This window comes from Pyxicephalus adspersus, chromosome 5 (assembly GCF_032062135.1).
Source record: "Pyxicephalus adspersus chromosome 5, UCB_Pads_2.0, whole genome shotgun sequence".
NCBI classification, from domain to species: Eukaryota; Metazoa; Chordata; class Amphibia; order Anura; family Pyxicephalidae; genus Pyxicephalus; species Pyxicephalus adspersus.
The window spans coordinates 82,619,238-82,643,611 of record NC_092862.1 but is presented as its reverse complement, the minus strand read 5'-3'; the positions used below and the strand labels follow the sequence as shown (position 1 = coordinate 82,643,611).

Sequence of the window (24,374 nt, the reverse complement as noted above, 5' to 3'; positions counted from 1 at the left end):
CGCCCCTGAACGTGACATCATGATGGCATCACCCCGCCCACTTTCCCTTTGCAGATCTGAGCCTGCAATGGGATAGTGGGTGGGTTGTTTACAGTGACACAGCCCGCCCACTCTCCCATCGCAGGCTCAGATCCAGGGACGTGTTCCACGGCTCTGGCCGGTGTGCCCCATGGCGGGGTCCTTCTCCTGACCCTGCTCAACACCCAAAGAGCCGCGGAACACCCAAGAAACATTTCCATCGGGCCGTAGTTTGCCCATGCCTGGGTGAGAATGAGTGCTTGCCCTCATTCTGACCTGTAGTGCCCGGGGATCGCTCACTGACAGGAGGATTCCCAAGGCTGTATTTATGAATGCAGCCATGATTATCCTCCTATAGTGATTTTCGATAATCGAACCTATCGGAACTTCGAGGAAATTTTCATGCATTTCAATGCCTCTGGCATTCTCGCTCATCCCTAGTAGCTTCTAAATAGTAGGGCATTTAGAGAAAGAGCAGCTGGTTCTACATCTTCCAGCAGATTTTAAAAATAGGAAAATAATTTATCATAAAGTGTTCTTTTGTACTAATTTATAGCACCTTGTTCTTATTAGAAGAATTAGTGTTTGTAATTATCCAGTTATTGAAATGTTGCCTATGTCCAGTGCTCTGGAATGAACATCCACATTACGATAACCAAAACATTTATTAAAAGTACTGTAATTTTACTGTAATTAAACAAATATTTCACAAAAGATTGAATTTTCTTGTTTTCTATGGCAAATTTCAAACATATTTCCCAATTATTAAAGGTCTTCTGAAAATTACAGCAAGTCAAATTATACTCTCCCATGGAACTTCTCATGTATTAAAAGGAGAACTGCTGAGAAAGCTAAGGTATTTTCTGTCTTTTTTATACACTAAAAATTATAAAATGCAATTGCTAATAGTACATTAACAGATTGTTTTCTTTGTATGAAACATTTTACCTGTACTTCGCTATTCACTATAAATTACTTATCTGATTTAAAGTTGCATTCATCTGTTATGACCATATTTGTGCATATTGCAGTATGTTACTAACCATTGCTCACTTGTTTTTGAAGATGCATTTTTCAAGGTTGTCATCCTTGTCCTATTTTTCTATTTGGTGAGTCATTGGAAGCAAATGTTTAGGCTTGATCTGGATTGTGGATTCATTGGGCCTGATTTATTAAAGCTCTCCAAAGCAGGAGAGGATACACTTTCATCAGTAAAGCTGGGTGATCCAGCAAATCTGGAATGGATTTGGTCCAGGTTTTTTAACATTTGCTAGCAAATAGCAAATGTCTTTGAAGAAATCCATTCCAGGTTTAATGGATCACCCAGCTTCACTGATGAAAGTGTACCCTCTCCAACCTTGGAGTTTAATAAACCAGGGCCATAAGGTTTCAAAACTAGGCAAAGGCTGACGCATCAAAGCCTGTATGTCATGTACCTGAATGGAGACCAAGAGACAGGCAACACAAGGTCATCGGGATGTTTTGAAAGCTGGTTAAAATTGCATTATTGGGGAACATGCCAAGAATATTCGGAGGCAGAAAACAGTTGCAGAGTTTGAAGTGAACTATTTTGCTGAGGAATGCACATCTAAATAACTAAATTGATTTAATTATATGTATAAGTTATTGTTGGATTGTTTATATGTTGTAGTCAAATTTACACTATGCATATTTTTATAGGCATAGGCATTAACATTTACTGATATTTATTATAACCCTTTGAGATATATAGCATGGTCATTTAAAATTGTGTGGTTTAGAGTAGAGCAGAGTAGTAGTACATATTTTTATATTCCACACTTTGAAGAGATAGCTGGCATTATTTATTTTACACTTTTTTACTGCTAGTGAAGTTATGCACCAAAAAATCAAAGTTCAACTATTGTCAGGATTTGACACCATCAGCTATAGAAAATTGAATCCATTCTCAGGCATAAACCTTACTGTATATATTTCTCCCTTAAAACACTATCCATTTGGTAGATGTAATCTGAACATTTTTTGCTTATGTTGTTTTAATAAGTAGTTATAAAACAGGAAACCATCTTGTTTTTCTTTTATTTTCTTCCATCCACAAGATATAAAATATATGATAAAACATAAGACGTTAAGAGATTGACTATTCATCACAGGGGAAACACTCTAGCTAGCTGTACCAGCTATTTTTTTAGACACCACCACTATATTAGGCTGCTCAGCTTTCCTTGGCTTTAAACAGTATTAGCTCAGAAATTTATACAAAAGAAATGTAAAAAGAACTGAAAAAACATGGATGGCTTCCACCCATTATAACCTATAGTATAGTGATAGCACCCTTCTTCTGGCACAATATGGGGAATGTAGAGTATTCAAAATCTCACAGAAGATGCACCCACCACCGTGCTGCATTGTCAGCAAAATTTATTTATGCTGACTTTTATGAAGAGGGGTGTAGTTGACTTAAACAATAGACATTGCTTTAAATCATGAAACACTTTCTAATGAGATGCATTTCCTTTCTCTTTTCAGCTGAACATAGTTCCTTGTACTCTAACTGCAAGACTTCAGGCAAAAAACATATCTAGATTCTACTGGGCAAAGATGAAAACTACTGTCCAATATTCAGTGCTCAATATTTCAGTAGCTGTGTATGAAAGTGTTTTACAACACATGACAGAATTTGTTGTCCACTTGCAGTTCACCAAACACTACATAGAAGACTTTGATTTTACAGATGAAGAACTAATCCAGATCCATTTAAAGCATTTTACAAAGGCTTGCCTCTATAACCAAAGTATTTACTGTTTTTTAAAGCATCCAAAAAAATATAATAATGGATTATACCACAAACTGTTACTAGAGGTTCATAATTATATTGGCACTTTAAGGAAAATGGCTGAAATATCTAATGGAGTAATAGAAATGGATATAAAATTCATCGCTCCTGATATAATTAAAGTTGGTGATTTAATTCATGCCACAGTATCCTTTCCATCAGATTCAATTTTTTCATGTTCATGGACAATTTATACACCAATCAACAACTACTCACTTTCTGGAAGGTAAATTTTTTTTGTATTATATTGAGTACCAAAAGTAATTTTCCCCCAGAGTAGAGTATCAATTTCTACAATGTTAGGCATGGATAAACTTTTGGATATGGAATCTTACTAGCATTTTTACAATGCACCAAATGTAGTATTTTACCAAAAATTCACCACAGTTAAATGTTTCTGGTACATGTTTTTTAAATCACAGAAAATAATCACTTACTGAAAATTATTTGGTGTATGTCACTTTGGTGCATGCCACTCTTACTAATTTATAAATATGGTAATTAAAGTATATGTATAGCTTACACTTTCTTTTTTACATGTTAGATTGAGTAGTAAAACGTTAGAAGCAATGTCAGTTTATATTTTGCTGTCCAGTTGGGGAAATTTGATTAGATGACTAAAGATGCACATCTCTATAAATTCTTTCTACTAAACCAGTGATGGACAACTTTCTTGATAAAACTATAAACATGCTTCAGTCAAAAGGTGGTCAGAGTCTCTAAATATGACACCCGAAACTGGGGGACACTTTAGAAGTGGCTGCTAGAGATTACTGCACCTTAACAAATGCTTCTATATTTGTGGTCCCCATATCCCCCATAAACATTGCTTTGCCTCATTTCTCTCAGCTAGATCCTCAGAAAAAAAGCAAGACTGCAAAAAAGGAATTAACTAAATGATTACTGCAACACAATCTAAATAATATTTTCTTTACTGGGTGCAAGTTGAGCATTAGGATCTTGGACAATTGTCACCTAAACAGGTGTGCCTCTTGGAAGATTTTTCCATCAACTATTGCTGGCGAAGTAAAACTTTGTAGTTCTCATTGGCTCCTGTCTAGATGACAGTGGTCACCAGGACAAACAGAGAAGGTGAATCTCCTCAGCAGGGATGTACAGCAATGAAAGCGTTACAGATGTTATAATACTTCATGCCACCAAAATTTCTATTAGTTCAAACACGTATTTGAGGGGTATTTAAGGTGTCTAATTGACTAATAATCAACAATATCAAAAGCACTTTTACACTAAAAAATAGCTTTTTTGATTCCCAATGTCAAAAAGAAGTTAACCATTTCAACGTGCACAGAATCAATACAGGAGCAATCATAACCACATTCCAAACACAATTTGGAAGCACTTCATATAGTACCCTCAAAAATAATTCAGATGTGGTGTTTTCATTCAGTAACCTGGGAGTGGAATAAGGGTACAACTGTACCTAAACTATAGAACTAACAAGGAAAGTTGTTTCTGGTTGTGCTATATGAGAGGACTGTGTAAAGATTGCATTAACATAAATACTTTAACAAGTAAAACAGAACTCATATTTATTTCATCTATTTTTTAACCTTTAAATTCTTTTTTTATCAGGGCAGAGGCAAGAGAGGTACATTTCTTAGCTGCCAAGCTGCAGGGGGCAGCTGTTTTTCAGTGGTCAGCCATCTTCTGTATTACATAGGGAGAGACAAGAGTTCTCCAATGTGCTTTTGCAGGTCTCCCTTTGCTGTGCCCCTCTTCCCCCATGAGCTATATATACCTCCACTACCATCTACATCTTGAGTGCCAGAGATCTTTGTTCTTGTCCCGGCACTAATATATGTTTTTTTAACTAAATTTTTTTCTCTTTTTTGTGTTTTTCAGTTCTCTGAATGTAACTGCTGATGCTCCTGGAATTCACTTACTAGGTGTTTCCCTGATTAGTCATCTTCATAATAATTCATTAATTGTTTCCATTCACAAACAAGTCAAAGTTGTTGGCCCTATTGACAATGTCACAGCTTTCTTTACATCTGGAACTAATTATGCCATTTTGTCTGTGAATGCAAATCAGTCCTATTCCACACAATTGCTTCATTTTAGAGTATTCACTATTGTTGAAGCCAATTTCTTGATTGATTTTGGTGATGGAACCCCAAATGTTTTTTTACTCAGCAATCTGCAGCCAACTGGATTTGGTGCGTCAACTTTCCATAAATACTGTGAAGGTAAGGATTCAATTTTATTTTTTTTATTTAATATTATTATTCTACATACATTTTTGTTGAGCAAATTAGATACAGGATATTAGATATGAGCAAATTAGATAAAGATACAGGTTATTATAATTATTATTATTATTAATAATAATATTAATAATAAAACAATATTGATATAGCGCCAACATATTATGCAGCGCTGTACATTAAATAGGGGTTGCAAATAACGGTCAGATACAATGACAGAGGAGAGGAGGGGACCCTCCCCAGGGGAGCTTACAATCTCTGTGGTGGGTGTGGCCAACTCTCTGTCCGCAGGGAGCAGGTGTGTCTGAGCTCCTACTCTTCTACAACACCCTGGTCTGTGTGCCTCTGCAGGCCAGGAAACATGCTCAGTCCTGGGGTCGACCTGGGACTTAAGTCTCCTGCTGGGCATGGACATGGAAGAGGGTGTAAAAGGCACAGTGAATGGGACTCAGACTTCTAAAGATATTTTCCTTTGGGGACAGTGTAAATGAGATTGTTCCCCTTTCTGCTGATGTCCCCCCTTCTGTTTCTGCCTCTTCTTCTGTGTCTGTTTCAGTTGGGCCTGAGATGCAAGAATGTGTGGAAAATTTTAGAAATCCAGTCCTTCAGCCTCGTAGGGGCAGTTGGAGAAGGCAGGAATGCGGGAGGTGGAGGATACAGGGAATTGAGAGGATTCAAAACATTAAAACTGATGTTTTGCTTTGCTTTGCCTAAAACTGATGTTTTGCTTTGCTTTGCCTAAAAATGATGTTTTGCTTTAGTCACAAATCCCTTCTGATCACTAGTAAGCTGTTATCATTTGCAGAATTGCTGGATACATTTGAATTACCCTCCTCTGCCTTTTACAGTTACCTTCAAATCAGACATTATGCCCAATCCCACAGGTGACTAATTCCTGAAATATATAACATTTTGAATACAGACTCTGCTGTGCCATCCTCCAAGCATGCATACATGCATGAGTGAGAGACCATTCTGGGTAGAGAGCTTGCTCTGGAACTCTGGCAAGTTATCTGGAAAAAAACTCATAAAAGCTGTTTGTACTTTATATCAGGAAAACACATACAAAATTGTCATGCATTGGTACACACCCCTTAAAAGCTCCATGACGTTTACCCTACCTGTAGCAATTTATACTGGAGATGTGGTTCCCAAGTAGGGACGATCTTTCACATATTTTGGACATGCCCAAGAATATTACAATGTTGTGCTGAGGTTAATAATCTTCTTTTCCTATTTCAATACATTGGAAACTACTAGTCTACCTTCTATTTTGGAGCTGGGAACTCGTGTAGATGACGTTAGGTTAATGGAACAACTTTCTGCCAGACTTTATAACCATCTGGAGAAGTTTGATGAGGTATGGGCCCTTTGAGATCAGGCGGTGTCAATGGGCTTCATATGATACCACTCTCATAATGAGGTTAATGGTTTATGAGGAGTTCAGGCCTAGGGCCTACACTTTATAACCCCTGTAAAAGGGGTCCCTGCCCCCCCCCCCTCTTTCTTTCTTTCTTTCTTTCTTTCCATTCTCTCTCTTTTTTCCTTTATTAACACTTTTTTTCCCTCTTCTTTTTTTCTACTTTACAGTACCACTTTTCCTTTTTCTTATTAACTCCTACTTCTGATATTACATGGGAAGTTTTACCGTTTATGATGGCTTTGAGTTGCACTGACATACTATAATTTGGATGCTTAATTATTACTCAAAGATGTGTGATGGGCTGGGGGTCTTTTCATATGCTTAGCTGTTCTGTAACTCTAACAAAGGCCTTGCAGAGTAAAAGCCTAAAGTATGTTTGAAGCCGTTTAATCTGCATGTGTTGGTAACACATGATGTTAGGTTGTTTTTTTTTCTCTAAATTTACAATTTTTTATTGTAACATCTGATGTAATACATCCTTTTGTTTATTGTTACTATTATGCTTCTTGAAAACCTTTAAAAATAATTTACGTTAAATTTAAAAAAGAAAAATTACTCAGATGGACATCAGGTTAGACACTTTCACATTCTGGTCTTTATGGAAATTTCACTCCTGATATTCTTAAACAAGTCTCCTAAAGTTTTTTTTTTGTTAGCTTCTGTGGCCATTCAGAACAGTGGAACACATAGGTTTTTGCACTTTAGCATCTCTTAAGGTCACAACGTTGTGGTTTTCTGCATCCTTTTGACATCCTTATGTATTATACATATCTTTTGACACCTCCACTGGAACCTATTACCATCAGCCCTATTTGGTTTTCAATGTATGTATGTGATCTCAGTCAAATACACTTTGTAATTAAAAAGTAATGAGATAAGTACATTTTTTACTTAAAGCCAAACAACAGACAAAATGTCAGCTGTAAAAGTAAGTAATAAGTGGAACCACTGGAAAGTTTTTCTTGACCTTATTTTACTATCTTTCAGGACACGTTTTGATAGAAAAAGGAGGACACAAAAAATGTTTGTAGTAATATGAGTAAGGGTTAGAACTTCTAGCATCATTATTTTCAGGGACAGGAAAGGAGGAGTTACTGACTGGAATGAGAACCCATTCTATTTTAAACTTAAAACCGTGTTTAGCAAAGGATTTTTTTAAATAGAAATATTTCATACTGCTGTGTTTTTTTATGTTTTTCAGGTATTTACATTTTCTCCTGTACTGCTTATTTGCTCTGTTGCACAAATTCATTTTTCATTTTGATTTTTTTTTTTTTGCAGTTGGTGAATATCATGTTAAAGTAACGGCTTTCAATGAGCTGTTTAATGCAACAGAAGTCTTTGGCCCTTTCTATGTACAAGTAACTCCTACTGGTCTGTCTCTGATGATGAACACTACCATTGTCTACAAAGATGATTACATTTTATTTAGTGCAACTCTCAGAACTGGCAGCAATGTTTCATACAAATGGAACATGGGTGGTAAAATGCTATATACCAGTCAAGGCAAGAAAAATATTGATGATGTAACTTGTACTGTAAATTGCATTTATTATCATTTTCAAGTCTTTAATTGGTAAATGTATATTTTTTTAATCTGTTTTCCTGCTTTTAGAGCCCACGCTTATTTACAGATTTACCACTGCAGCATATTACAACATTACTGTCACTGCTAGTAATACAGTTGGAAAACAAGAAGCCTGGAAGGTTGTGAATGTTTTGCCAAAAGTTAAATGTATGTGTTTTTTATTTTAATATTTTTTTTTATTGGAAGTAGTCTTTTTTCATGTAAAACACACTTTAATTAAAGCAGAAGAAACCACACCTCCCTTTTTTCTCTTTGCATTGCCAACATCCTCTCTAGGCCCTTTTCTAGAATTGTGAGCGTCACCTATCTTGTTTGGCCAGGCCAGAATGACAAGTGCATATGCGTTAAAGTTCATTTATTCTGGTGCAGACATATGCGGGAATGTAAACTTGTTTACTTAGGTCAGGATGCTGAAAAAAGCTAGAGATAAACTGAATGTTTTTCATTGGTGTTCTTTTACTAAAGAGGTTAGCAAGAGATAGTTCAATTAGCAAACATTTTGCAAACAATACTGAATCCCATGCATAGAAATGTAAAAAAAAAAAAAGATTTTTGCTTGTATATTATTGGATGTCTGAAGTCATTATTTAGGGTAATGCAGCCTAAATTGTTTTAGTAATACAATGCCAATGTTAGACTGAGTTGTTTTATGCTAGCAAATTCCATCTAGTAATAAGCATATTCACATTATATCTTGAGTGCCTTTTAAGGGGTAACATGATTCTCTGTTAACATAGCCTTGTAAGGTGTTATACTCTAATACTAATTACCTCTATTATATTATATGCATATGTGTGTGGTCAATCTGGTAACTTTTTATTATTTTTAATATTTTTTTATTATTTCTAATATTTTTAAGTGTTTATTTGCTACTGCTTTGTGCTTTGTGCATAAAAAGCCCTGGTAGTAAAATGCAAAGAAAATTTTAGTATAGTGCAAAACAAAATTTTATTCAAGTATACTTACCAAATATCCTCTTTTTCAGCACTTTCCATTTTAACCAATGGAACTGTGTTTTCTACCGAGATGTATATTAATTTTACTGCAGTGATGGAAGAGATTGGGCCTTTGGAATTTTTCTGGCAGTTTGGAGACCGACCACCTGAGCGTACAACCAGAAGAAGTATAATAAAAAGATTCTATCTACCTAACATGTATGTATCCAGTTGAAATCATATAATAGAAATAGCTGTTACATAAAGCGTTTGAAATACATATGAAAAAGACATGTTTATCTTGTCAACACTAATGCATTAGTGGCAGTAGCAGCAGTACAAAATGTACCTCTATTGATTGTAAGCCCACTATCCCTCTCTTTCTAACTATTTTAAGGTCAAGTACCTTTTCTGTAACAAACATTGATAGAGGAAACCAGAGGCATTAAATGATTTTGGATAGATAGACAATCTAAGGCGTATGTTTCACTGTTAGTCAGAATAGACACTGCACAGCTTCTTCAACAAAAACAACTAGTCAACTGGTTGAAGAGTGGAAGACCATGTCTGATTGCTCTTAATTCAACCAATTAGTCCAATGCTGGATATATAGAGACACTCTCTACAGTTAAAATATTTGGATAGTCAAACAAAACATGTTTTATTTCTAGAATTGCTAAACATTGAAGATGTTTGATTGCTGCTCAGCTGTGTCTGTGAACTCAACAGACCTTGGATGCCTATAGTGTTTAATATATCTGTTCAATAAATGCCCACAAAAACAGAAAAAGAAAAATTGTTGATCCTGCAAAAAAATCATTTTTTGTCCTGGGAGCTCTGTTGTATCATCTGAAAAAATGTTATCGACTTTATCCAGTTCATCTATGTGAACTACAGAGAAACACCTATTATGTTATGGAGATATGGAAATGAGCAGAGTGAGAGATGTTTCAATCTCTAACACATATAAGAACCTATTTATTAAGCAATAAATGTGACATTCACCAAGCATTCTCTGGTGATCAATCACATTTACGTTGAATTTTTGGTGAATGTTAGAGTTGTTTATTCATAAATATGCCATGTACAGTCTCAGAGTTACAATGCTACTCCTCTATTACTCCTCTAGTACAGTACTGGGAATAGGCATTATCATCCTAAGACAGAAAGTAAATATACATATATACTACATATAAAGACTGCTTAGTTGCAATATTCTACATTGTTGTTTTTACTTTAAAGTGGATCTATGGATAACTGGACAACTTAAAGCTGACCTATCACCAAAATGTTTACTTTTCATAAAAGGGTAGACAATGAGAGTGCAGAGCCTCCTGGGATACATATGCCGCACATCCCAGGAGGCTTCTAGCTGCTCCTTCTGTGTATGCCCCAGAATGGGTATGTGCAGCAGGAGTTTGTTCTTCACTGGGCAAAAAATGCCGATCTCATGCATGTGCAGTGAGTTCGGCACTCTTTTTTCCCCATTTACAGTAAGCTATGTCACCCGATATCGTACCTGGGCAGTGCGAGATTAGGTGGCGTGGACAGAAGTCAAAAGACGAATAGAAGACGAAGAAGATAGTAGAATCTGGCGCTTCCTCTGCGAAGAGACAAAGGCAGATTATAGGATGGTACAGGACCCAACTCTGGAAAGCTCTGGATTGATATAGGGACCTGTGAAAGTAAAGGTGAGTGAGTTTTTTTTTTTGAGTTTAGTTTCCCTTTCAGTGCTCCACAGTGAAATGGTTTGTGTTTTTGTATTGAAAATCTGATGCAAACTATAACTTTTACCTTTCTTAATAAATACCTAAATGTATCTTTTTTTTAATTATTTTTACAGGTATAATGTCGTAGTTAATGCTTCAAACAAAGTTCATTCTTTCACTTCTAATGTGCATACAATATTTGTGCAGAGAAAAGTTATTCCTAATCGCCTTGTTGCCAGTTCTTCAGTACTGATAAATTCAAATGTCAGTTTTTACTGTAGAATAAATTCTGGAACAAATGTTAGTTATTTTTGGAATTTTGGAGATGGAACCAAAAGACTTGGAATGTACAATGACACACATGTCTATAGACGGTAAGGACAGATTTATACTAATTATGAGTTAACCTTTTATTTATGCACAGGACATAATTAAGAAATAGAAAGCATGTGTTAATTTGTTTTGCCCAGGAATAACTTAACTTTGTAATTGTAGCTATGCTATGTGAATTAATTGCTTGTCTTATCTTGCTTCTTTAGATTTGTATATGTAACACAATTTTGGAGAATATCCTAAAACTTGCCTTGGCTAAATGAATCTGTGTTATATTATTATTATTCTGTATTTCTAGAAAGCTGGTAAAATGCATGGTGCTTTAAAAAGTCCATAGTCATGTTACTAAAGCTTCATACACAAGTGAGATGACTGTAACTTGAAGTATACAGTGATCCTCCAAAGTCTATACAGAAAAAGCACAGAAGGGTGCCGCTCATTTATACTGCCACCTCCCTTCTCCATAGAATAAAACAGTGCTGTGTGTACATTACTCATTCATGTACTCGTTCTCGTTACTGGAAAAGATTACAATAGGGGGACCTCAATTTAATGTCCCTTCTATAGTATCATTTGTTAACACATTCTAAGGGCAATTTTTGGGTGAAACCAAATTATGTACAATAATATTTTTTTATTGTGGGAGAAAAAAAAAAACCCAAACATGGGGGAAAACATATGAACTCCATGCAAAACTCCATTTACACCTGTGACTCTAGTGTGGCAAAGTCAAGAAAGCAAGCCAACTTTTTTCACTTTGTACTTTAGTTGTAGAACTTCCTTTCAAATTTCTCTAAAGTGACCTGAGTTGTGTTTCTTCACTTTTGAGAGGGCTTGGCTTTAGAATCTCTGGGAAATATGTGACCCTGTGATTAGTGACATTAAGGCCATTTTTAAGTTGTTTCAAAAATTTAAAAAGGGTTTCCTCTTTAGCAAGTGCTCTCCTCTGTCTTTGACAAGAACTACTCACAGTGGGACAGTAAATGATTCAGTTCCATACTCTTGTGGCAGGGCTCACCCAATATAGCATGTTTTTCTCTGCTATTTTCTTTAAATACTTATTGAGCCAATTAAAAATGACCTGGTTGGTCACATACTTTTTGCTGCCTTTGTGTTCTTTAAACCTTGGCCATTCACCTTGGCTTTATTTTGATGGACCTGCACCCTCTTCCTCTCTTCAGAGGAGCCTTTGCAACTTCCCCCTGAGGGGAGGACAGTCTCTCAGAAGGCTTTTGAAACTTCTGTGGACATCCACAGTCAGGGTATTCCGACATCTACTGTAGCAAGCATGAAGGGGGCACCGCAAGAAAATACATGAAGATGTTGATTTGCATGTTTCTTTACTGGGCCACCACCCTGCTTCTACCTCTGCAATCATCTTGGACTTTTGCTGGCTGCAAAAGCACTCCCAGTTTTGGTTTAGTTCTCCTCCCACATCTTGTTTGAGGCTATATTTGTGAGTCCATGTACCTTACCAGGTTTACTCCCACTCACTCCTGAGATGGTTCCCTCTATTCAAGTTTCCTACATTGATCTTTTATAATTCCTTCTCCAAATGCAAGACAGTTACTACTAGTGTTGGTGTTCAAATTCAGGTTGTTCTTATATTCAACCCAAATCTGGCTGTTCGAATGGATGGACCCGACCCGAAAAACATGGGATTCGACTTTGTGAATTCGTGTGTAAAAATATGTGTTAAAAAAAGAGTCTTTAATATTAAATTAATTTATTGAATGTGAGTGATTTGTGTAACTAACTTTTATTTTTTTACAAGCTATCCCACAATGACAGCATGATTCCCACAGATGCACAGCCGTGGGAGTCCTCCTGTCAGTGTGGGATCCCTGGGCACTGGAGGTTAAATGGGGACAAGTCTCCCCATTCATCACCTCTAGTGCTCTGTGATTGGCTGAGAAAAGGTAAACCCTGATGACAGCTCAATTTGTCTCCAAATATGCTCACTTCATGGCCCCTGGGAAAGCAGTGGCGACTCCAATTCACTGCAGTCCAGTGGTCTCAATGATGCAAAAGTTTACCTAGGATTGGGAAAATTCAATTGGCAACTCATTTACAACTATTCCATTCTTGATGTCCTTTTTTAAGCTCATTCCGTGATGCTAATGTGGATCCGTGACCTTCCTAAACTGTAGAATTCTTTCACACCTTGAAGCAGGTTTTGTCTCTAGACCTGTTTTCTCCTACTTGGAATATGTCAAAACCCATGTTTGTGCTGAAACAAACACACTGTTTGGACTGTACAGCTGTGTACTGTGTGTGTTGCACTAATCCCTGTTCCACTAAATATCACAAGACTTCAAAAGTTCCACATGAGTCAGAATTTAATATTTCTCCCACCCATGTTCTAGCTCTGACTTCTCTCCAAGTATTGACCATGTCATGGGTAAAAATGTTGTACCACCAAAGCTGAGAATAAAACTAGCTGGGCTCACAACTCCAAACTCTCTGAACATTCTGAGACCTGCTGGTCTCTTACATTCTCCTCTCCTCACTACTGGTGGTCAAATGTATAAAGGGCATGTACAGGACAACATAAAAGCTTATTAGGTTATATGGTCCTACAGATTGTCTTGTTTTCACTTCCAATTCCCTGCAAACCAAAAATTCAAATTTTTTTGGACTTCACTGTGTTGGACATCACTGACCTCCCTCTTTCTGATGACTGTGCATTCATTTGGGTGGTGATTCCAAAATCAGTCCTTTGTTGTCTATCTTGTCAGTATCAAAAACTGTTTATTCTGTCCAGTGATTACACTTGCAGCAGCAAGGAGAACTAAGAAATAGCAGCAGCCCCTGCTTTCTTTTAGCCATGCAGCCTTAGATGTACTTTATCTGAATTCTCAGCACACTCTGAGGTTGTGCAGAGCTGATGGGGATTTTAGGAGCATATTAGTTCCTGACTCAATCCTGCACTGTCATTGGATGTTGTGTGTTATACTAGGCTGACTTGCTGCTGATGTGTGATTTCAAAAGATTTATCGTTGCTTACCTTGCCAGTTTCTGATCCTGTAAGTGTATGCTGCCTGGACTGACCTTCTGTCTGTGACCCCAACTCTTTTTTGTCTTGCCCTTGTATACCTCATCTGGTGGATTACCTGTGAATTCCCTTGCTCTGTATTCTGGACTCTCTGCTGGAATCTTGGTACTGCATTATCTGTGGGCTCCTAGTCCTTTGCCAGACCTTCACCATCTCTTGTGCACAGAAGTCCTGGGGGAAACCATGTGCTGGGATGGTGCAACTAGCCCACTAAAGCTGAGCAGGGGGTTGCTTTAGTTGAAGATTGTGGCAGGGGAATGGTGTCTGGTGAGTACTGTTGCTGGACCTAGATCATACAATCTCTCTGTCTCCAGTGATCCTTGTGTGTTCAGGCAACCACTTATGTTCCTGTGACCTTAGTGGTGCTGTGATCTATGTGCTCCTGCGACCCTTTGTTCCTACCGTGATATATCCTTTGTTACCAACTCTTGTTTGTTCCTGAGTATGCCTGTTCACAACCCATCTTTGATCTTTGGCCTGTTCCCAGCTCCGAGGATTCCTGTTAATTTCCTACCTTACTTCCACAGTTACCTGCTATAGTATGAGCGATGTCCAGTTTTTTCTTTATTTTACATTACAGTGATATAATTTTCACAGAATGTAGGCAAGTATGGAACTAGAACTCACTGGGTCCAAATGCTAAACTTTGACTGACTCCCTGCCTGGGGTAAATGCCCTAGATTACACCCCTAAATACCAGTTAAATAGAGGTAGGCAGTGTATAATGCATTGATAAAAAGTTCCTGTATGTACAGTATATGTAAATTTGTTTCCCTTTTTCATGTCTTCTTGTGATTTCAGAGAAGGGGAATACACTGTGAATGTTTCCATCTTTAACAACGTCAGTTCTGCATTTTTGACCAAGCAAATCTTTGTTGTTAAGGAACCTTGTCAGCCTCCACCTGTAAAAAATATGGGACCCCTTAAATTGCAGGTATAAATCATGTGATCATTGTCTTTTGTTTAATACAGACAAACTATGATGTTATTAGCTTACTCTAATATCTGTTATTTATTTCCTTGTAGAGTAATACGGGCAAGTTTATAAGGCATAGCTAGAATTATTATGAGTCAACATGCTCACATGAGAACACATAAACAAAAATTTCTTCAAAAAAAAAAGACTATTTTAAAATTAAACCCCAGTGATTATCCTTTTGTGGACATGATTTACTAAAGCTAAACTTTCTTTGTCTGATTTTACTCATCACTATGGACATCCAGCATCATTTAGCCCATTCTAACCATATTGCCATTTTGTACTGCACTTTGTAGAAGAAAATATCATCAATAAAAACACTGTGATAAGGTAAAACAGGTACACACATACACAGTACTGGGGCAGATCTATGCAACTCAAACGTCAGAGTGAATGCACACATTGTCAGGGCAGGCAAACACAACCAGGCAGTGTTAGGGCATACCAATGTCAGAAAAATAGACATGCAAACACATTGTTCTTGCAGCATCAACACAAAGTGGGCGTGATTTATTAATGCACTTCAAGAATGGAGAAGACACATTTACATTGGTGAACCTGGATGATCCAGCAAACCTGGATCTGGTCCAGGATTGAAACATTTGGGAAACCAATTACAGGTTTGCTAGATTACCCAAGTTTACCGATGAAAGTGTATCTTTTCCAGCCTTGGATAGCTTTAATAAATCAGGCCCAATTAATCCACAATCCAGATCAAGCCTAAACATTTGCTTCCAATGACTCACCAAGTTGAAAAATAGGACAAGGATGACAACCTTGAAAAATGCATCTTCAAAAAGGCAAGTGTCAAAGCAAGCATACACAAGCAGGCAGTCACACAAGCACACCTATACATACACACATTGTTTTTGAGACACACACGCAGTGTCAGGGCAATACCTATACAGTGTATGGGAAGGTATATATACACACACTATCAAAGCAGATTACAACATGGGCCCCAATTGCAAGGTATTTATTATGCTCTAAACATTGCATTAACATCCCTGTTATATGTATAGTAAGTTGAACATGTTCTTGTATTTCTTAAAGTTGTCAATTCAGCTAATAATTGGAAATTCAATGGTGTATATGGGGTTATGCACATGGGTCTTAAAAATCGCCAGGGACAATGTAGAAGATAAACGTTCATCGGTGAACCTGGGTGATCCAGCAAACCTGAAATGGATCTGGTCCAGGATTGAAAACATTTATAAACAAATAGCAAATTACTTTTATTAAATACATTCCAGTCTTGCTGGATCACCCAGATTCACTGATGAAAGTGTATCTTCTCCAGCCTTGGAGAGCTTAAATAAATTAGTCTCAATGTAACACTGTGGCCGCTGTACTCATCTATAGACCTTTTAATTACAAAACTAATGTCGGATTCAAGCAGAATGCTCCTGAAAGAACACAGCATTTGCTCATTGACATAGGTCCTAAAAGTGCATGTGTTTATTATTGGACGCTATTCTTGTAAGACCATATGATTTTTATGTTTAATTATATAAAATAATGTGAGCATGTACTGTATTGCATTGTACTTTTTAGGTTCGAAGATATGAAGACCTATACCTTGGAGTCACATTTGAGGCTACAGTAATATGCAATATCTCACAAGGTCTGAAGTACCATTGGTCCTTTATAAAACCTGATGGGACCTATATTATCTTGCCAGGTCATGTTGATAACAGCAAACAAACAATTACTTTGCCAGGATTTTCACTTGATTATGGAAACTATACAGCTCTAGCTCGAGTAAGTAGACATCCATGTAAACCGGAAGCAAGTGTTTTTTTTTGCTGTTTCAGCTCTTTTATATTTTCTGTACATCTGAGTGTGACAAAAGTAAATATAAATGATAAAAGTAATTAAATGCTTGCTATCAGGTGCAGCTTAACCTGTTCAATGAGGTTGTTTGTTGTTTTAATGCAAAATTATATTACATATTATAATAACTTTCCCTACCTTAAATTGATTTTTTATCATGTATGTATTTATGTATGTATTTATAAAAATATATGTATGTTTTTATTCACATTTATATATATATATATATATATATGTATTTATATACATGTATGTATTTATAAATTATACTTGCTTTCATTCATATTTGGTGCATCACTGTGTTGCTCCAATCAGCTCTTTTCATTTATTTCTTCTCTATATGTACTCCTTCCTGATGGTGACAGCAATGGAACATAGTTGTGTAATGTATGTTGAAATAAACGCTTGTACTCTCCATTGTCAGTCTGAATGTCAGGGAGACAATTCAGGAGCACAAATGGAAGACAAACAGAAAGTTTTCAACCTGTAACAGAAAGTGTTAACAAATAGATGTATCACCATGTCATATTCTAATTAAAGATTAAAACCTTGTTTTAAATCATATTAAGGCTTATATACAATTAGTTATTTAGGATACTTATGCTTTACCTAAGGTCAAGTGTACATGATAAATTGGGTTCAAGTTCAACTGGTAGTCGCAGCACTACCCATGCATCACCCGTGGAAACTAGTGCATCACAGTTATTTCAGTTTAATAAATTTACTATGCACTTACACAATGTGTTTGCATGCATTCACTATTATGATAGAATAAAAGATAAACATGTAAACTGATCATTATGGCACACATGCACTGGTTTAAAAGACATGTATGTAGATATCATGTTCAGTGAGAACAAGATCTTAGTAAAATTAGAGAAATTTGTGGATGAAATGGTCCTATGTCTCTGTATGGACGTAGTGGTCTCTCTGAAGTAGTCTGACATACCTCCTGCTGAGTTAGACATATAGCTTTGCAGTTCAGCAGAGTTAATGTTTTGCTAATTGGAGAGCTCTAGCTATGGTCCAGCAAGGGTTGTGGTAAACTCAACTTCCGTACACTGAAAGAAATTGTTCCTTTCTGCAGTTTGTTTTCTCCTTCGTCTGCAGCTTCTTTCTGGACCTGGATTGTATTTGGCATGTTCAAACTGACAGTTTAGTTAGGCTTTAAAGTATCAAAAAACATTTTTTTGTTTGGGTATAGTGGTAATTGGTTAAGTCTGTCAGGATTTTAATGCTGACAGAGAGATTGAGTTTATAGGGCTTTGAGGCTTGGCTTACAAAATTCATTGAAGAGAATGAAGAATAGCTAATTGTATGTGTGTTTACCTGGCTAAAACATTTACCTTCTAGGACATTGCAGACTTTTTTGTATACTTTTTTCATATGTATGTCATTAGATTGTATTAGTGCTTATTTGTCACTTACTGGTCATACTGTCTTGTTAGTGAGTTACCTACCAGGTAGAGACTAATATGTTGATGATCCTGCTAACCAGGTTTTGATAGATCTTGTAAGTTCAGCAGTTGTCTGAAACTGGTCTCTTCTGTTCTTCTCTGTAACTGCTGCAGGGAAGTTGATCCATCAACTTCTGGATTATTATATTTTGCTATATTTATTGTTTTTTTTAATTGCACTGTGCTCTTTGCTGCACTGCCAAGGACAATGCAGGCACCAACTGACCTAATTACATGTTTTTGGGAGCTAGCACCTTGAGCCACTTTTCTGCACCAGGTTGTTTGACTGTGAGTTACATTTTACTATTAAATTGTTGAAATTTTGTTTATGCTGCTCCACTGTACTAATAGTTATCATATTGTAAAGTTTACAAAAAGTCAGTCATCAGTGGTGGTATCGCACATCTTTCTTGGACAGTGAAGTGTTTCAGATATTTCTGGTTCATTGAGTCTCTTTGTGGTTTAACTTTTTACACTTTCTTCATACAGTGAGAGCCAGGGTCTTCCCTTGTGTCTTTCAACAGGCATGATTTTTTGGCCTTGGCCTCCCTTCTAGATCTACTGGCCTCCCCTAATGTTCATTTTTGAACGAGTATCACTTTAATTCATTATAATGTAGCTTTGAGTGACTTTGTAGGACCCTATTTTAGTGCTTCAGAATTCTCAGTAACTATGGGACAATGTTCTCTTTTGCTCTAGTAGTTTCCTTATACAAAGCTGGTGTTCCCTGAATGGGGACTAAGGTTTATCATCACTTTATATACTTTATTATTTTTATATCACTTTATCACTTTATATTACTTTATTATATGTTTATGTGTACCTGTATAGGTACAAATTGCCTTTTATTGCCTGTCCATTGTTCAGGAGATTGGGGTGTGCCTGGTCACTATCCCTTCTGTTGCAGACAGATTCATCTCTTTGTGCTGGGTGGTTTTTGCAATGATAATGATATTCAACATTGCAGTTTCCTGGGAGATGTGATGTAACCATGATCACCCTGTATAAATATATAAATGGTCCATATAAAGAGCTCTCCTCCCAACTATTCAATTTAAGACCGTAACAAAGGACAAGTGGGCACTCTGCGACTGGAGGAAAAAAAAGTTTAGGCTCCGGATAAGGAAGGGATTCTTCACTGTAAGGTCTGTGAAAATGTGGAATAGGATTCCTCAGGAGGTAGTTATAGCAACTACTATAGATTGCTTTATGAAAAAGCTGAAAGCTTTTCTAGAAGCACATAATATAACTGGGTATTAAAGCTTTGAAGTAAAGATAACAGACTGTTGATCCAGGGAACATGGAATTGCCTCATGGATTTTTTTCCCTGTTGGAGTAAACTGTACCAGGGTTTTTTTTGCCTTCCTCTGGACCAACTATGTCTATAGGGTTTTATATCTGGGATATGTTTATTTTCCTAGTGGTTGAACTTGATGGACTTTTGTATTTTTTCAACCTGACTTATTTTGTAACTATATATTGGACTATGGTTCTTATCATGCTAGAACCAATGAAGTTCAACTCCTTCATTCTTAGGTACAGTACACACAGAATGTGCTTAGCATTCCTGTGTTTTCAGTCCTAAGTCTGCAGGTTAGAAGATAGCAAATGGAAGTCATATTTAACAGTTCTGTTAAGTGATGTTCTGATTTCTCTTGGAGATTAGCCCTAGCCTAGTGTTTTCATAAGCAGAAAATAGTATGTCCTTCCCTTGTTTTCCTTGAGAGGCCAATATTGGCATATTCTAAGGTTTAATGAATAATGAATTTAATGAAAAAAAAAAATATCATTTTTTTTGTACTCCTTTTCTCTGTGTTCATTGAAGGATACACCATCTGCTCCTATGTTGGTTGTGTTCTTACTGTTACCTTGGTTGGGATAATTTTATTCCCTTTTACTTCTTAAGTCCACTAGCAAAATCACCCACAATAATAATATTATTATTACACAGTATTTATATAGCGCTGACATATTTCGCAGTGCTTTACAAAGTCCATAGTTATGTCACTAGCTGTCCATCTGTCTAACTGCATGTTTTTGGATTGTGGGAGGAAACCAGAGTAATCGGAGGAAACCCACGCAAACATGGGGAGAACCTGCAAACTCCATGCAGATAGTGTCCTGGCCGAGTTTTGAACCTGGAACCTAGCGTCTATGCCTATTTTGTGTTTGTATCTAGCATCCTACTTCCGCTTTACCATCTACTTTACATCAGAAAAGATGATACTTGGTCCAGTGTAAACACTGTATTTTCTGTTGTGCTTATCATTTTTTTTTAGGTTCAAATAATTGGAACTGTGGTCTACAGTAATTACACTGTGGCAGTTGAAGTCCAACCCACTGCTCCAGTGAGTGTGATTGCAAATGGTCATCATTTTTACATAGATAAAAATATTGTGAAATATTTTATCCTGAATGGAACAGCATCATTTGACCCAGACAATCCTGGTTCTCCTTTAAGGTAAATACTTCTCAAAAACATTACGAAAAGCCTGTTTATTGAGTGATAGCACATGTTGTATACAACAGTAGTATGATGGGTCGAAAATGAAGAGTTGATATTTGTGTTGAAAATGAAGATGAATATTTTTCCCAATTAACTTGTTAATGACAGAGAAGTGTTAGCATCCATGTGAAGTAGTGTTTATAAACTATGAACTGAAATAAAAAACTATTTATTTTTTTTGTAATTTTTTACATATTTATCATTCATGGTTACAAGCAGGATTTTTTCACACTGTACCTAGATATACTTAAAATGAAAACTAATAGGAAAGGCCAATCAATCTTTTTGATAGGTACTATATTTTATTTTCTAAAAGTTTCATTCAGTTTCTTAGAGTCTCCACTGTTTCTATGCAACAAAAAAAAAATTGTAATTCCAGGTCTGTGCTTTATCTGGATATAACTCAGTTGCTTTCCTTGTCTTTTATGTGGCTTTTTGCAGCTTGCTGCAGTGTTAGTTTTGTCCACCAAAACTGTTCTGCTGAAATGTGTTCCATTTTATCTTTTAAGCTGACATAAAAAGCTCTTCTTAAGCCCTTGTTAGTTAAAAATCCTAATTTTAAAGACCCTTTTACTTACCTAAATCTGTCACATATCATGTGTTGGGTCAAGAGCCTTTTACCTTGTTCACTGGCAAGGAGGAGAATCTTTCTTCATGTGTCCACATTTCCAGCTAGCCTCTTTTTATTGGTTGTTCAGCATTAGGACCCACTCAGGTTTCAGAAGCCTGAATGCCTGACAGAATCACAATCAGGGGTCAGTTAGCAAAGTCAAAGGATGCAGTTCTAAATTACAGATATCCCTACACCTGAAGGTGTCAGTGAGGGACAGAGATGGTGTACATACAGGTTAACAATTGTCATATCACAAAATTCACAAGTATTTGAAAGAAAGAAATATCTGCATTAAAAATGACAAACAATATTTTGTAAGCAGTTATTTGGTGCATTCAAAGAATAATTTAAAAAATGCTATATTGTTTTTTATATACCATTCTAATTTCTGTGCAATTAGACTGTAAAATATTACCTGCCAAGTTTTCTTTTTTTAAGGTACATTTGGAATTGTATTCCACTGATTAAAGAGAAATCATGCTTTAATGAAGATGTGCCAAACCCACTACAGAGAAATGATGCTGTTATCACTTTTCCAACTGCTTTACTCAATGACGAGTGTGACCAATTTCAATTTAGTTTAAGTGTATCCAGTGGAGACCGCACATCTTCAAGTGCTGAAACGTTTTTATCCATCAAGAGGAACACCAAACTAAGGTCTGTGTCAGATGTGTAAATAAACTTTGTCCTTATAAAATGTATACTAAATGTTTATACTGAATGAGCCAGCAACCCTGTCCCTTTACAACTTTTTCATTATCCCTTTTTGTTGCGTAGTTATAGGTATATTTTATATCTTTCTATATTTTATAAGACTGTTTTTTGCCCCGGACAAGCCAAATATTTTTGGTTCTTTTTACCATTTACAGGCTACTTGAACTTATCTGTGTTGAATGCACGGGAAGTTCAGTGAATTGGAACAAACCATTTTCTGTACAGGCTTTTTGTACCAACTGCAGTCTATTAGGAAACATAACATTTCAGTGGAAACTCTTCTGGATTAATGCAACTGAGGAAAGCATTACTGAAGGTAAGCTATTGTCTATATAATATTAACCTCTAAAAATGGAACTTTAGTTACTAAAATACTCATTATAAATTATTATTATTATAACATTTTACCTGGAAGTAATTTTTCATGGCACTTTTTTGTTCTTGCTGCTCTAAATGTTTATGACGAACTGGTAATGTAAGACATTGTACCAAAATCATCTGCAATAAAACCAACACCATATAATCTAAACCCACACTATCAGTGTGGTCATCTGGTAAATTTAGTATGAAAAGGAGCTTAACAAGCCTTTCATATCCTCATTTCCAATCAGCTATTACAATGTCCATTATGATGAGTTACTAAAAATGGACTTGTAGCACCATGTGCTCTTTGTCTACTCTTGCCTTTTTTTTAATGCTAGATTAGATAAAACTATCACTACCTACGGATACTATAGGATACTGAAGACTGTGGTACCTTGAAAAACTTTTTAAAACAGGACTGTGTTCCATCAAAAAACTATATTTCCAGTGTAAACTCCTTTAGATATATACTAAAATTCTATATTATCTGTTAATACTAAATGTATACAGCCACAAAATTGAATCCGGTGAGGTTTACCTTTTCGTGTTTTAAACAATAGTATTATTCACGAAATGCATTTTTTTTAATTTCATCTCAAGTAAAGAACTTTCATTGCAATGATTCTATGTGAAAGAACAGGGGCCATTACAGGGCTTTTATTTACCTAAAAGATCCCTTCTCTGCCCTCTGCTCATAAAGATTGTTGACACAGAGTTTGCCTCTAAAATAGCAACTATCACCAGTTTTCTTACAGTGCTGAACCCAAGGGTGACAAGAACTGAGTGCTTTCATGCTCAAAACAGATCAGTGAATTGTAGTCCACTGATCTACTGCAGCTATACCATTAGAAATCACACCACAGCAGTCTGAGGCTTATAGAGTGACCCAATGATCATAAGTGAAAAAGGTATAAGAGGCTGCATTAACGTGCTTGGCATTAAAGGTCAAGGGGTAGCAATGAAGAGCCTGTAGCAGAAAGATTTATAGTAAGCTCCGACAAAATCAGTTGCCTTGTGCTAGAGATTGATTTAAAAGGACAAACAGGCTATTGACTATAAATTGCTACTCATCAGAGCATACAATCTCTACAAATTTATGGCTGTATTAACTCCAAAGCTACAACACCTCGGTGATCTGGAAATTCACTTCAGTGTACCATAGCATTGTCCTACAAGAGTAAACTATCGTTTGGTCAGGAAAAAAAGGAAATGTAAATTTACTGTAATGAGTATTAGAATGGCTGTTTAATATAATGGTTGCACATAATATTACTTTGTTTGCAGGAAGAACGGAAGATAATCATCAGGCGAGTAGTCATTTTATTTGTTGTATTTTACAGTTCCATTCTGCAGGATAAAAGAAAGCATGGGAGCTCCAAACTCATTGAGTGCAATTTATTCTGCTAATGAAACATCTTTTGAAGTCTCAAACTTTCAACTTGCATCAAATAAAATTCAGCCTACAACAGTCCCTGTGGAAGATCATTTTACTGATCTATCTAAAATATTTATGTTACCAGAAGGTATTTATAATAATAGTAAAAACACAGAATCACCAATTGATGGATATTTGTTGGAATCACATGAACTGCACTTCAACATGATAGAAGAAGGTTCAAGTGTAAGGCAAGGCTGGGGTCAGGTGCTAGGATTGGATGGATTAGGAGAAGATGATTCTGATTCTATAGGTAAGAGTTTACTGATTTGTAATCTGTGTTATGTAATTTTCACACGACCTAGGGATCAATATTTTCCAAACTACTTTTGTGATTTTTAGGATAATATTTATTGGCGTTCAAAAATTCACA

General features: G+C 36.2%; 1 protein-coding gene and 1 long non-coding RNA gene across 2 annotated transcripts in view; both read left to right on the top strand.

The window, feature by feature from the left end:
- The first annotated feature begins 3,000 nt into the window (after positions 1-3,000).
- LOC140332031 (uncharacterized) lies at positions 3,001-7,936 on the top strand. The gene is made up of 3 exons (XR_011921019.1): positions 3,001-3,059; positions 4,697-5,040; positions 7,763-7,936. It is a non-coding gene; the product is annotated as an uncharacterized lncRNA (long non-coding RNA).
- Positions 7,937-7,956: 20 nt separating this feature from the next.
- The window catches only part of PKD1L1 (polycystin 1 like 1, transient receptor potential channel interacting), a 113,645-nt gene continuing 97,227 nt past the window's right edge, over positions 7,957-24,374 (top strand). The window contains exons 1-9 of the mRNA XM_072413367.1: positions 7,957-7,987; positions 8,097-8,216; positions 9,055-9,223; positions 10,848-11,087; positions 14,903-15,035; positions 16,635-16,841; positions 20,650-20,831; positions 21,928-22,146; positions 22,359-22,519. Coding sequence (XP_072269468.1) covers positions 7,957-7,987; positions 8,097-8,216; positions 9,055-9,223; positions 10,848-11,087; positions 14,903-15,035; positions 16,635-16,841; positions 20,650-20,831; positions 21,928-22,146; positions 22,359-22,519 — 1,462 coding nt within the window. The remainder of the gene's footprint in view (positions 7,988-8,096; positions 8,217-9,054; positions 9,224-10,847; positions 11,088-14,902; positions 15,036-16,634; positions 16,842-20,649; positions 20,832-21,927; positions 22,147-22,358; positions 22,520-24,374) is intronic.